The 12,383-nt window shown below is 46.0% G+C and overlaps 1 protein-coding gene across 3 annotated transcripts in view; it reads right to left on the bottom strand.

Moving 5' to 3' along the window:
- Nucleotides 1–6,051: 6,051 nt before the first annotated feature.
- Nucleotides 6,052–12,383, bottom strand: part of LOC109925237 (proteinase-activated receptor 3-like) — an 18,885-nt gene continuing 12,553 nt past the window's right edge. For 2 of the 3 annotated variants that reach the window (XM_048614022.1, XM_048614020.1), the window contains exon 2: nt 6,052–8,287. In XM_048614022.1, coding sequence (XP_048469979.1) covers nt 7,161–8,213 — 1,053 coding nt within the window. In that variant the 5' untranslated portion in view covers nt 8,214–8,287 and the 3' untranslated portion in view covers nt 6,052–7,160. The remainder of the gene's footprint in view (nt 8,288–12,383) is intronic. The other variant, XM_048614021.1, reaches the window with a different exon arrangement.

Consider the following 12,383-nt stretch of genomic DNA (forward strand, 5'->3'; position numbering starts at 1 on the left):
TTCCTGCTCCTCTGATCCAGTTCTACACCTTGTTATCTCCTATAGGGCAGTTCCCAGAACTGCAAATAGCTCTGGCCTAACTCACATATACAGTTCCATGACAACAAGGTGTAGAGCTGGATGAACACAGCAGGCCAAGCAGCATCATAGGAGCAGAGAGGCTGACGTTTCGGGCCTAGACCCGTTGTCTCGGATTCTCCAGCATTTGCAGTTCCTACTATCTCCTATACAGTTCCATTGTAAGCTGCTCCTGTAATCAAAGCCTTGAATGTGAAAGGCAAGTATCCCACTTATCTCTTAACCACTGTATCTACCTGTCCTGTTGCCTTCAAAGATCCAAGGACATGAACACCAAGGTCCCTTTGATACTCTCTACTCCCTAGGGTCCTACCATTCACCTTGTACTCCCTTGCCTTGTTAGTCCTCCCTAAATGCATCACCTCACACTTTTAAAGATTAAATTCCATTGGCCACTGTTCTGCCCATCTGACCAGCCTGTTCATTTTGCCCTGTAGCTTTTCTCCTCACTAGGTCCTGCACGGCAGGCTAGCCATGAAGGTTCGGTCACATGGGATCAAGGGAGAGTGAGCGAATTGGATTCAAAATCAGCTCGATGGTAGGAAGCAGAGGGGAATGGTTGAAGGTTGTTTCTCGAACTGGAGACCTGTGACTAGTGGTGTGCCACAGGGGTCGGTGCTGGGACCTTTGTTATTTGTTATTTACATAAATGATCTGGATGTGAATGTACAAGGCAGGATTAGTAAGTTTGTGGATGATACAAAATTAGGAGGTATTGTTGATAGCGAGGAAGGTTATTAAAAATTACAGAGAGATCTTGATCAGATGGGGAAGTGAGCTGAGGAAATGTTGCACTTTGGAAAGTCAAACCAAGGTAGGACTTACACAGTAAATGGTAAGATCCTGAGGAGTGTTGTGTAACAGAGGGATCTAGGAATACAAGTACATAGTATGTTGAAAGTGGTGTCACAGGTGGACAGGATGGTGAAGAAGGCATTTAGCATGCTGGCCTTCATCGGTCAAGACATTGAGTACAGGAATTGGGACGTTATGTTACAGTTGTATAAGTTGTTGGTGAAGCCGCACTTGGAGTATTGTGTACAGTTTTGGTCACCCTGTTATAGGAAAGATACAGTTAAACTGGAAAGTGTGCAAAGAAGATTTACGAGGATGTTGCCAGGACTAATAGGTCTGAGTTATAGGGAGAGGTTGGCCAGGATAGGACTTTATTCCTTGGAATGTAGGAGAATGAGGGGTGACCTTATTGAGGTGTATAAAATCATGAGGAGCATTGATAGGATGAATGTATATAGTGTTTTTCCCAGGGACGGGGAATTGAAAACCAGAGGGTATAGGTTTAAGGTGAGAGAGGAAAGACTTAAGAAGGTCCTGAGGGGAAACTTCTTCACACAGAGAGTGGTGCGAATATGGAATGGGGTGCCAGAGAAAGTGGTCAAGGCAGGTACAATAGCAACGTTTTAAAAACATTTGGAAAGGTACATGGACGGGAAGGGTTTAGAGGGATATGGACCAAATGTGGGCAATTGGAACTAGCTGAGTGGGCACCATGGTCAGCATGGACCAGTTTGGGCCGAAGGGCCTATTTCCATGCTGTATTACTCTATGATTCTAGTTAAGCACCACCAAATTTAACACACCACTTGTGATATTACCATTTAAACTGCTTACATTCATTAATGTACACAACAAACAGCAAAGAACCCAGCACTGAACCTTGTGGTACACACAGGATACAGGCAGCAGTCACAAAAATATCAATCATCACTTTCTGCTTCCTGCCGCTAAAGCCAGTTTAGGGTCCAATTTGCTAAAGTGTCCTAGATCCCATAGGCTCTTGGCCTCCTCACCACTCTCCCATGTGAACTCTCCCACTCTTCCAGGATTCTCCTGGAAGTCCACGTAGACCATATCAACTCCACTCCCCTTATCTACACTCCTAGTGACCAGTCACCTCCCAGAAAGATTTAGTCAGACCTGGCAGGTTTGATCTCCCCCTGACAAAGTCATGTTGATTTTCCTTGATTAATTCTTGTCTCTCCAAGTTGAGATTAATTGTGTCCCTTAGAATTTTTTCCAATAATTTCCCTACCGCTGATGTTTATACCTACCACCCTTCTTGGTTAATGCTACTACATTAGCTGTTCTCTAGTCCTCTGGCAACCCTCCAATGGCCAGAGAGAATTTGAAAATGCAATCTTGTCCCTTGCCGTCCACAGCAGCCTCTGGGATTTATCTACTTTCAAGCCAGCTAAAACCACAAATAACCCATCCCTCCCAATGCTAACTGTATCACAGGTCCCCATCCCTGATTTCCAGACCTACATCATCCTTCTCTGTAATAAATACAGAGTAAATACAGATGCAAAATGTTCACCTCAGTTATGTTTTCCAGTTCCACACAGAGTTTGGCACTTTGCTCCCTAACGGGCCCTACACTTTTCCTTGTTATTCTCTTGTCCCTAATTTACTGATAAAACTGTCGCCTCCCCTAATTCCTTTTTTAAGTGCCCCCCAGCCATTTGTGTACCCCTCGCAGCTATCTGTTACTTTGAGTCCCCTGTATTGGAGTCTGCGTCCAGGTTCAATGTATGATTTTGCAGAATTTTAAAAATTACCATCAAAGTTGGTGTGTTGCAAGAGAAAAAGAAATATTTGGCAGTCAATCCTGTTCCTGCCAACAATAACAATGTGTATTAGGAGGAGGAATGTTTGAAAGTTGTTTCAGGAGTGACAGACATCGCTAACAAATTCAGTGTTTATTGCCCATCCCTAATGGTCAACACAAAGAACTCCATTTATGAGCCATTTGGTAAATGTATCAATCCAATGTGATAAAGGAAAACTAATGGGATCAATGGAGTAAGAGGGTCCCTTGAAATGACAGCTCAATTCTCTGATCCACCTGGTTTTCCTTCCTTGGTCAATAATGTCTCCTGTTTTTGCAAGACAGTTGGCCCCAGTCCATCCACTTCACATTTCTCTTCACTGACCTTCATCAGACTCCAGTCTGCCCGCCTTTGCCAGCAATGCCCAATCCCAAGAATGGAAATGAAATGTTAATAGTGAGGTGTTGCACCAGAATGCACACCCAATCACTTGGATTGACTCTAAATTCATTTCACTTCAGACATTGCAGGCAGCAAATACTATCCAGTCGATGATTGCATTCGCACTCTGAAAGAAATAGCCTGCCCACTGTCCCTTTCTGGCTCGCCAAAGCAGTTTGACATTCCATAATCACAACAAAACAATCTAACATCGATGAGCCCTTCTCGAAAACAGAAATACAGGGTGGGAGTGGGGAATGGGGTGTGGGTGGGAAGGGGGAGGGGACCGTGTTTATGGGGGGTGGGGGAATGTCACCTGCCTGCAGGATAACAGCCCATTGCTCCTTTTCTTTCTTTCTAACTCCTGAAAGCCCACTGAAATCCCACCTTTCCCCCTCATGGACACTTCCTGGAGAAGATTCTTTGGACACTAAGCGAGCGTCTGAAGCAAAGGGAGTTAAAACAAATACAAATGTTCCGGGACGCTACTCCATTTCCAGCATCTTGTGCTACAGAATAATTCAGAATGAGAGACAATGCAAGACTCATTCTTTTTTGTGTGTTTATCTACTGTTTAGCCAAAGTCCTTTAAAATGAGCAATCTACATGGTTTTCATTTATATTTTGGTTCTGTGTCTGTGACAGTTTTTTTTATTTATGGTTGCTTAATCAAGTTTGTATAATCCAAATGATTTATGAATACACTTTGCATCTTTGTTTCTGTGATTTGTTCTTGTTGACTTATCATTCACACAGTCTTGAGACCCAGACAACTGGTCAGGTCACTAACCTGGTTCCATTTGAACTTTTGATGTGACCAGTTGAGGAATGGGGCAAGGAAAGGGGACGATGACCTCTCACTCCTCAATAATAACATAATATTGAAGTGAAACATATTTCTGCTTCAGCACGTTTCCAATTGCAATTCAAACCCACACTGGGATTCACTGTCCAATCTACACACTCAAAAAACAAAACTGATTTCTTGGATTGTAATACATTGACTGACCCATTCAGATGTGTTTTCTTTATTCATTCATAGGATGTGGGTGTCTCTGGCTGGACCAGCATTTCTTGCCCGTCCTTAGTTGCCCTTCAGAAGGTGGTGGTGAACTGCCTTCTTGAACAGCTGCAGCCTATGTGCTCTAACTAGGTCTACAATGCCTCAGGAAAGGCACACAGTGCCCACAGTGACAGTGAAGGAACGGTGATATATTTCCAAGTCAGGATTGTGAGTGGCTTGGAGGGGAACTTGGAGGTGGTGGTGTTCCCATGTACCTGCTGTCCTTATCCTTCTAGGAGCCTTCTGTCTAAGGAACCTTGATGAATTTCTGCAGTACACACTGTTGCTACTGAGCGTTGGTGGTGGAGGGAATGGACGCTTGTGGAGGTAGGGCCAATCAACCAACTGCTTTGTCCTGGATGGTGTCAAGCTTCTTGAGTGTTGTTGGGGCTGCACTCATCCAGGCAAGTGTGGAGTATTCCATCACACTCCTGACTTGTGCTGTGTAGATGGTGGACAGGCTTTGGGGAGGCAGGAGATGAGTTACTTGCTGCGGTATTCCTAGACTCTAACCTGCTGTTGCAACCACAGTATTTATATGGCAAGTTCAGTTCAGTTTGTAGTTAATGGTTAATACCCAGAATGTTGGTCAAAGAGGTTTCAGTGTTAGTATTGCCATTGAAGGGCATGTGGAAGAAGTGAGAGAGGGATTAGTCCTGCAGCAGGCAGTTTTCAAACACAGTGGGAGTCACAATAGGATACTCGGCCCTTTGAGCCTGTTCCATCACCCATCATCCAACTCCGGACTCTGTTCCCAATTTCCCCCAAATCCTCCCTCTTCTCCCTTTGGTCTCTTTAGTGCCAAGCACCATATCGAACTTCCTAAATCATACCAAAAGAACTGCAGCTGCTGTAAATCAGGATCTAATGAAGAATCTGAGGAAGGGTCCCTGGACCCAAAACGTCAACTCTCTGTTCTTTCCTCCACAGATGCTGCCAGACCTGCTGAGCTTTTCCAGCAATTTCTGTTTTTCTTCTTAAATCATACAACGTTTTGTCCTTGAATGTTTTCTTCAGAAGGTTTCCTTCTGTGGAGGCCCTCCTACATCTCCCTGATGCCCTGAATTTTATTGGGAACGATATTCTCAGCTCGTCAAGGCCTCGGGATTTCCAAGCCATTGCTCAGGGTGTCCCACAGCTCAGGGATATTTTTCTGGCCAATTATTAAAGGAATGTTTCCATAAATAAACAGGTCCATGTGAGTCCTGGCCTGTTGGAATTTGGTCTTTGTGGTTAGTCAGTAATGTGTAGGAAACCTGCACTGACCAATTTAACCATCTTCACCTCTCACACTGAGAAAGCAGCAATAAGCAACACAGACTTGGGATTCTGTCTGCGAAGGGGAGTTGCTTTAATCTGGCAATGCTCTGAATGGGCTGGAGTTATAGCTGTGCTGGGCGGATATTTGTGGGAGTTATCCCCATCTTTCTTGGGTTTCAATGGTTTCTGTAGAAGAACCTCCTTAATATTCACACTCGATGTCAGCCGTAACCCTCCACTTGAGCCAGTGTCATGGTGGTTAGCGCTGCTGCCTCACAGCGCCAGGGATCTGGGTTCAATCCCATCCTCAGGCAATTATCTGTGTGGAGTTTGCATGTTCTCCCCATGTCTGCATGAGTTTTGTCTGGATGCTCGAGTTTCCTTCCACAGTCCAAAGATGTGCAGGCTAGGTGGATTAACCATGGGAAATGCAGGGTTACATGGATAGGTTAGGGTGGGATGCTCTTCAGAGGGTCACTGTGGACTTGATGGGCTGAATGGCCTGTTTCCACAATAAAGGGACTCTATGAGAGTGAGACAAGGCCAAGAGATAAATGTTGACTGTGCGATCATTCCACCCGACAGCAAATAAAATGGACACGGAGACTGTGTGATGCAGAATTTATACAAGTTACAATGCGATACTGTGAGATACAAATCTATTATGGAGAATAACAATAATCACTGAGTGAATTGCTCAACCATTTCACTCCCCGCCCAATAAACGAAAAGCAAGTTGCAGTAGGTTCTACATTTTACAACCACCCCCAGTTTTATTGGATGTATGCCCAGGGGTTTGGGAGTTGGGTATTTTTAGGTGGGGGTCTGCCCTGCTGATAAAACCGTGCTTCACCCCCCAAAAAAAAACAGACATGATATTAATTGCCTGAAACATAAACAGAAGTTGCTGGAAAAGCTCAGCAGGTCTGACAGCATCTGTGAAGAAAAAAATCAAAGTTAACATTTCGGGTCTAGTGACCCTTCCTCCCCTATTTGACCCGAAACGTTAACTCTGTTTTCTCCTTCACAGATGCTGCCAGACCTGCTGAGCTTTTCCAGCAACTTCTGTTTTTGTTTCTGATTTACAGCATCCGCAGTTCTTTCAGTTCTTATAAATTACCTCAGGTTGAACAGGAGGACAGAGAAGGGTCTTTATACTCGGAGGGTTATTCAGACCTGGGCATAAACTGTTACAATTTAATGGCACCTTCCCTTGGGGCAATTAGGGATAAGGGCTGTGGGGTTCATTGGGGTAGCGGGGAGTCCTCTGGACTCTGAACCCCTTGATCCCAGTTCAAATTGTGGCAGAAACTTACCTCTGAATGTCCATATGGCACAGTGGTAGTGTCCGTACCTCTAGATTAGTTCATGTCCCAACTGCTCCAGGCAGCGTATCCCTAAGCAGGTTGATCTATGGGTCAGACTGAAAGAGGAGTTTAGAACAGGGCTGAATAACCAGGAACAGCCCCACCCCCTCGAGAGAAAGCAAACAGCAGCTCTGCTGGGCTGGTACATGGCCTGGGTGTTTAACCTGATCCCCTTCACCTGCACCCCCTGACCTGTCCCATACTTTCTCTTAAAAAGTGAACACTTCCACTTTGTAAATTCCAAAATGATGACAGTGGGGGAAGCAGAATCTGTTTGGATCGATATATTTGGGATCCTTTTCAATCTGGCGATCTCGGGGTGGGGGGACTGAGGGGATATTCTGAGCAGAGTTTGTTTGGTTTGGTTTTGGGGCTGCCCCTGGCTCAGATGCCCCTGGTGAGGCCTGCAGTGTGGGTGGATGGTGAATAGGTGGTTGTAGAGAGGAGCTCCTGGGACGTTTTACCCGAGAAGGCCCTGCCTTTGTCTTTCTGGCAGTAAACAGCGCGTTTCACTTTAGCTCTAAATTCATCGGAAACGTAGTAATAAATGAAGGGGTCAATGCAGCTACTGCAGCTGCTGAGGCCCAGGCCCAACATGTAATAAATATACAGTTCACTGTCTTCATGCAGCCGGTACTCAGAGTGGTGAGCGAGCAGAATGAAATTACTGGGAGCAAAGCACACCACAAATACCAGCAAGATCAATACTGTGAGCACTGCAGCACGGATATAACGCTTCTCTGTCTGAATCAGGGTCCGGATTACAGAGCCATAGCAAAAAACCGTCACACAGCAAGGAACAAGAAAGCCCAACACAACCAGACACACAAAATAATAGAAGAAATAGCCAGCCTGACTTTCGAGGGGTAAGACATCGTGGCATGTGGTGATGTTGAGGTTGTGAATGGTGTACAATTGCTCCACAAACAAGAAAGGCAACACCAGGAGAACAGCAATGACCCAAATCACACAACAGCTCCCGACAGCGAAGCTATTGTCCCGGAAACGCTTGGAGCGAAAGGGATGGACCAGAGCGAAGTACCTGTCGATGCTGATGAAGGTGAGAAGCAGGATGGAGCAGTACATGTTCCCGTAGAAAAAGGCGGTCACTGTCCGACACAGAGCTTCACCAAAGAGCCAGTCGTTGCCCAGGAGGTGATAGTGAATTTTGAACGGCAGCACGAGGCTCAGGAGCAGATCAGCCACAGCCAGGTTCATCAGGAAGATGGTGGACGGTAATTTGCGGACCCTGTTTGCCATGACCCAGAGTCCCAGGCCATTGGTTGGGAGGCCAATGACAAAGACCAGAATATAGAGAGCTGGGATGGTGGCAGTGGTGAGGGGTCCAGTCAGTAACTCTCTGGCTCTCTTGCCCACCACCCACACTGTGTGATTGGAACCATTTAGAGTGTGCTGCTTAGCAAGAAATGTTCTCATGATATCAGCAACTTTTGGGATGGAGCCCTTTGCTGGGTGAACTGGTGAATCATTATTGGAGTAATCATCATAATCTAAACAGGAAAAGAGAAAGGACAACAAAATCAACACATTGTTATCACATCGATGACTAGATTAAAGTACTAAAACACAGAAGGAGACCATTTGGCCCATGATGCCTATGATTGATCTCTTAAAGTAATATCCAATTCCTCCTATATTCCAATGCATCACATCATGACCTTTAAATGATCAATGCTTCAGCCAGTTCCATTTTAACCTGTTTGTTTCATCCCAAACAGTACTGAGGCAGCGCCACACTGTCGGAGGGTCAGTGCTGAGGGAGCGCCGCGCTGTCGGAGGGTCAGTGCTGAGGGAGCGCCGCGCTGTCGGAGGGTCAGTGCTGAGGGAGCGCCGCGCTGTCGGAAGGTCAGTGCTGAGGGAGCGCCGCGCTGTCGGAGGGTCAGTGCTGAGGGAGCGCCGCGCTGTCGGAGGGTCAGTGCTGAGGGAGCGCCGCGTTGTCGGAGGGTCAGTGCTGAGGGAGCGCCGCACTGTCGGAGGGTCAGTGCTGGGGGATTACTTGAGGACATTCCCATTGAGGAGATTGTGTGTGTCTCCTGATGGTCTTGAACAAGGCGTTCATCCTTTGGCTCTCGTTGAGTTGCTGCTTCTCCTCTTCCCACCCACAATCCTTTGCTCAGATAACACAGTTTTACTTTGTTGTTGGACCAATGCTTTGAGACCTGCTTCTTTCCCAGTGAGTGCTGACACTACCTTGTAGTTCAGGAACACCTTGCGTTTGTATTTTCATAGTTCCAGGATCGTCCTGGTTATTCTCATCAAACCAATTTCCGTGCTTCCTGATTGGGTAACAATGAAGCCCCTCACAGGTGGTTTTTTATGGTGATGATGTGGATACCGTGTGGCTCCTGATTGTGGAGCGCAGGTTCACTGTGACATGCTGATTGAGTCCACTTTTCTTCAGAGTGCATTGACATTGCGTGTCCTGCTGCAGTTCCACTGTGTTGGTGTTGATGGTTTGAGGCCTGGCCAATGGCAAAGGCCAGTGCAGCAGTGGTCAGCTCCTGGCATGGTCTGGGTGCTGCAAACATCCTGCTGTTTCCTCACTTGGACAATGACATGGTCAAGCAGCTGCCAATCATGTTGTGGTCCAACTGGAATACATTTCAAACAGATCTAGCAAGACAAGGCTGGGCATCCATGAGGTGCTGTGGGCCATCAACAGCAGTAGAATTGTACTCCAGCACAATCTGTAACCTCATGGCCCGGCATATCCCCCACTCAACCATTATCATCAAGCCAGGGGATCAACCCTGGTTCAATGGAGAGTGCAGGAGGCATTGCCAGGAGCATACCAGGCATACCTGAAGATGAGGTGCCAACCTGGTGAAGCCACCAAACAGGACTACTTGCACACCAAACAGCAAAAGCAGCAAGTAATAGACAGAGCTAAGTGATCCCACAACCAACGGATCAGATCTAAGCTCTGCAGTCCTTCCACATCTCATCGTGAACGGTGGTGGACAATTAAACAACTCAATGGGGGAGGAGGCTCCATAAATATCCCCATCCTCAATGATGGAAGACCCCAGCACATCAGTGCAAAAGATAAGACTGAAGCATTCGCAGCTATCTTCAGCCAGAACTGCCAAGTGGATGATCCATTTTGGCCTCCTCCAGTGGTCCCCAGCATTATAGATACCAGTCTTCAGCCAATTCGATTCACTCCATGTGAAATCAAGAAACGGTTGGAGACACTGATACTGCAAAGGCTATGGGCCTGACAACATTCTGGCAATAGTACTGAAGACTTGTGCTCCAGAACTTGCCGCTCCCCTAGCCAAGCTGTTCCAGTACAGTTACAACACTGGTATCTACCCGACAATGTGGAAAATTGCCCAAGTATGTCCTGTACATAAAAAGCAGGACAAATCCAACCCAGTTAATTACCGCCCCATTAGTCTCCTCTCATAGCATCAAAGAGCCCTAACAAAACTGAAATCAATGGGTATCGGGGCCAAATTCTCTGCTGGTTAGAGTCACACCTGACACATAGGAAGATGTTTGTGGTTGTTGGAGGTCAATCATCTCAGCTCCAGGACATCTCTGCAGGAGTTCCTCAGGGTAGTGTCCTCGGCCCGACCACCGTCAGCTGCTTCACCAATGTCCTTCCCTCCATCATAAGGTCAGAAGTGGGGATGTTCACTGATGATTGCACAATGTTCAGCATTATTCACAACTCCTCAGATACTGAAGCAGTCCATATCCAAATGCAACAAGATCTGGACAATATCCAGGCTCGGGCTGACAAGTGGCAAGTAAACATTAATGCCACACAAATGCCAGGCAATACCATCTCCAGCAAGAGAGAATTTAATCTTCATCCCCTAACATTCAATGGTGTTACCATCACTGAATCCCCCATTATCAACATCCTGGGGGTTATCATTGACCAGAAACTCAACTGGACTCACCACATAAACACAGTGACTACAAGAGCAGGCCAGAGGCTGGGAATCCTGCAGCGAGTAACTCACTTCCTGACTCCTGAAAGTCTGTCCACCATCTACAAGGCACAAGTCAGGAGTGTGATGGAATACTCCCCACTTGCCTGGATGGGTGCAGCCCCAACAACACTCAAGAAGCTCGACACCATCCAGGACAAAGCAGCCGCTTGATTGACACATCCACAAGCATTCACTCCCTCCACCACTGATGCTCAGTAGCAGCAGTGTGTACTATCTACAAAATATTCACCAAAACTACTTTGACACCATCTTCTAAACCCACAATCATTTCCATCTAGAAGGACAAGGGCAGCAGATACATGGGAACACCACCTCCTGCAAGTTCTCCTGCAAGCCATTCACCATCCTGACTTGGAAATATATCGCCGTTCCTTCACTGTCACTGGGTCAAAATCCTGGAATTCCCTCCCTAATATCATTGTGGGTCGACCCACAGCAGGAGGACTACAGTGGTTCAAGAGACAGCTCATCAGCACCTTCTTAAGAGGCAACTAGGGGCGGGCAAGAAATGTTGGGCCCAGCCAGCAATGCCCACGTCCTATAAATGAATAAAATATTGATTGTACACATTTTGGATAGTTAAACTAAATGCTTTGTAGGACTTTTACTCCATACCTGACCCTGTGTTGTACCTGTCCTGAAAGTCTTTGATGGGGTCTGTATAGAGGGAGCTTCACTTTTAGTTGAAAAGAGTAAAGAAAGCTTTACATTCATTCTCAAAGAGTGGAAAGAGCTTAACTCTGTTTCTAACCCAGTGCTGTCCCTGTTTTGGGAGTGTTTGATGAGGGACAGAATAGAGGGAGCTTTACTCTGCATCTAACTCTGTGCTGTCCCTGTCCTGGGAGTGTTTGATGGGGAACAGTGAGGACTCAGGAGGAGGACCTTTGTTGTGGTGGCCATATGTTTTGAACTTGATAAACACATGGAAACTGTTACCCTGGTGATCATTTCCAGGAAATGTGATTGTTTTAGATAATTTTCCAATAATATCCAGAATAGTGTCTGTCTATCGTTCCTGTGACTCTTGTGCTAACCCAAAGTGGCTTCCTCTTTGATATTATAAAAACAAACAGCCTTGAACTGGGTCTGTCTGATGATTTCCAGTTGCTCTACAGGATAGGGAAGGGCCTGTATTTCCTGTAAGAATAGCTTTTGTGTGTCTCACTATAAACTCACTTCACTGAGCCACAGGCATCTTGTTGTGACCCACAATTTCAGCTTAAACCATTTCTCTTACAACTCCATTCCTACTGGAATTTTATCTTAAAATTTTATTTTATAAAGTTGTATTCAATCCAAACTTTGTTGGATATTCTCAGTTTCAGACTCATTGTATCTGAGACTGAATATTACCATTCCCCCGGCACCAGAACCAAATAAGGATTGTCCACAATATCCTTTAGTCTTTCAAGAGATGTAGGCATTCCTGACCAGACCAACATTTATTGCCCATTTTTAATTGCTCTTCAACTCAGTAGATCTCTAAGCCGTTTGAGGGCAGTTAAGAGTAAGTTTATTTCTGTCAGTCTGGAGTCACACGTAAGGCCGAACTGGGTAAGGATGGCAGATTTCCTCCCCGAAAGGACATTAATGAACCAGGTCAGTTTCCATTCGATCATTG

The sequence above is a fragment of the Rhincodon typus genome, chromosome 29 (genome assembly GCF_021869965.1).
Source record: "Rhincodon typus isolate 14 chromosome 29, sRhiTyp1.1, whole genome shotgun sequence".
Lineage (NCBI taxonomy): Eukaryota > Metazoa > Chordata > Chondrichthyes > Orectolobiformes > Rhincodontidae > Rhincodon > Rhincodon typus.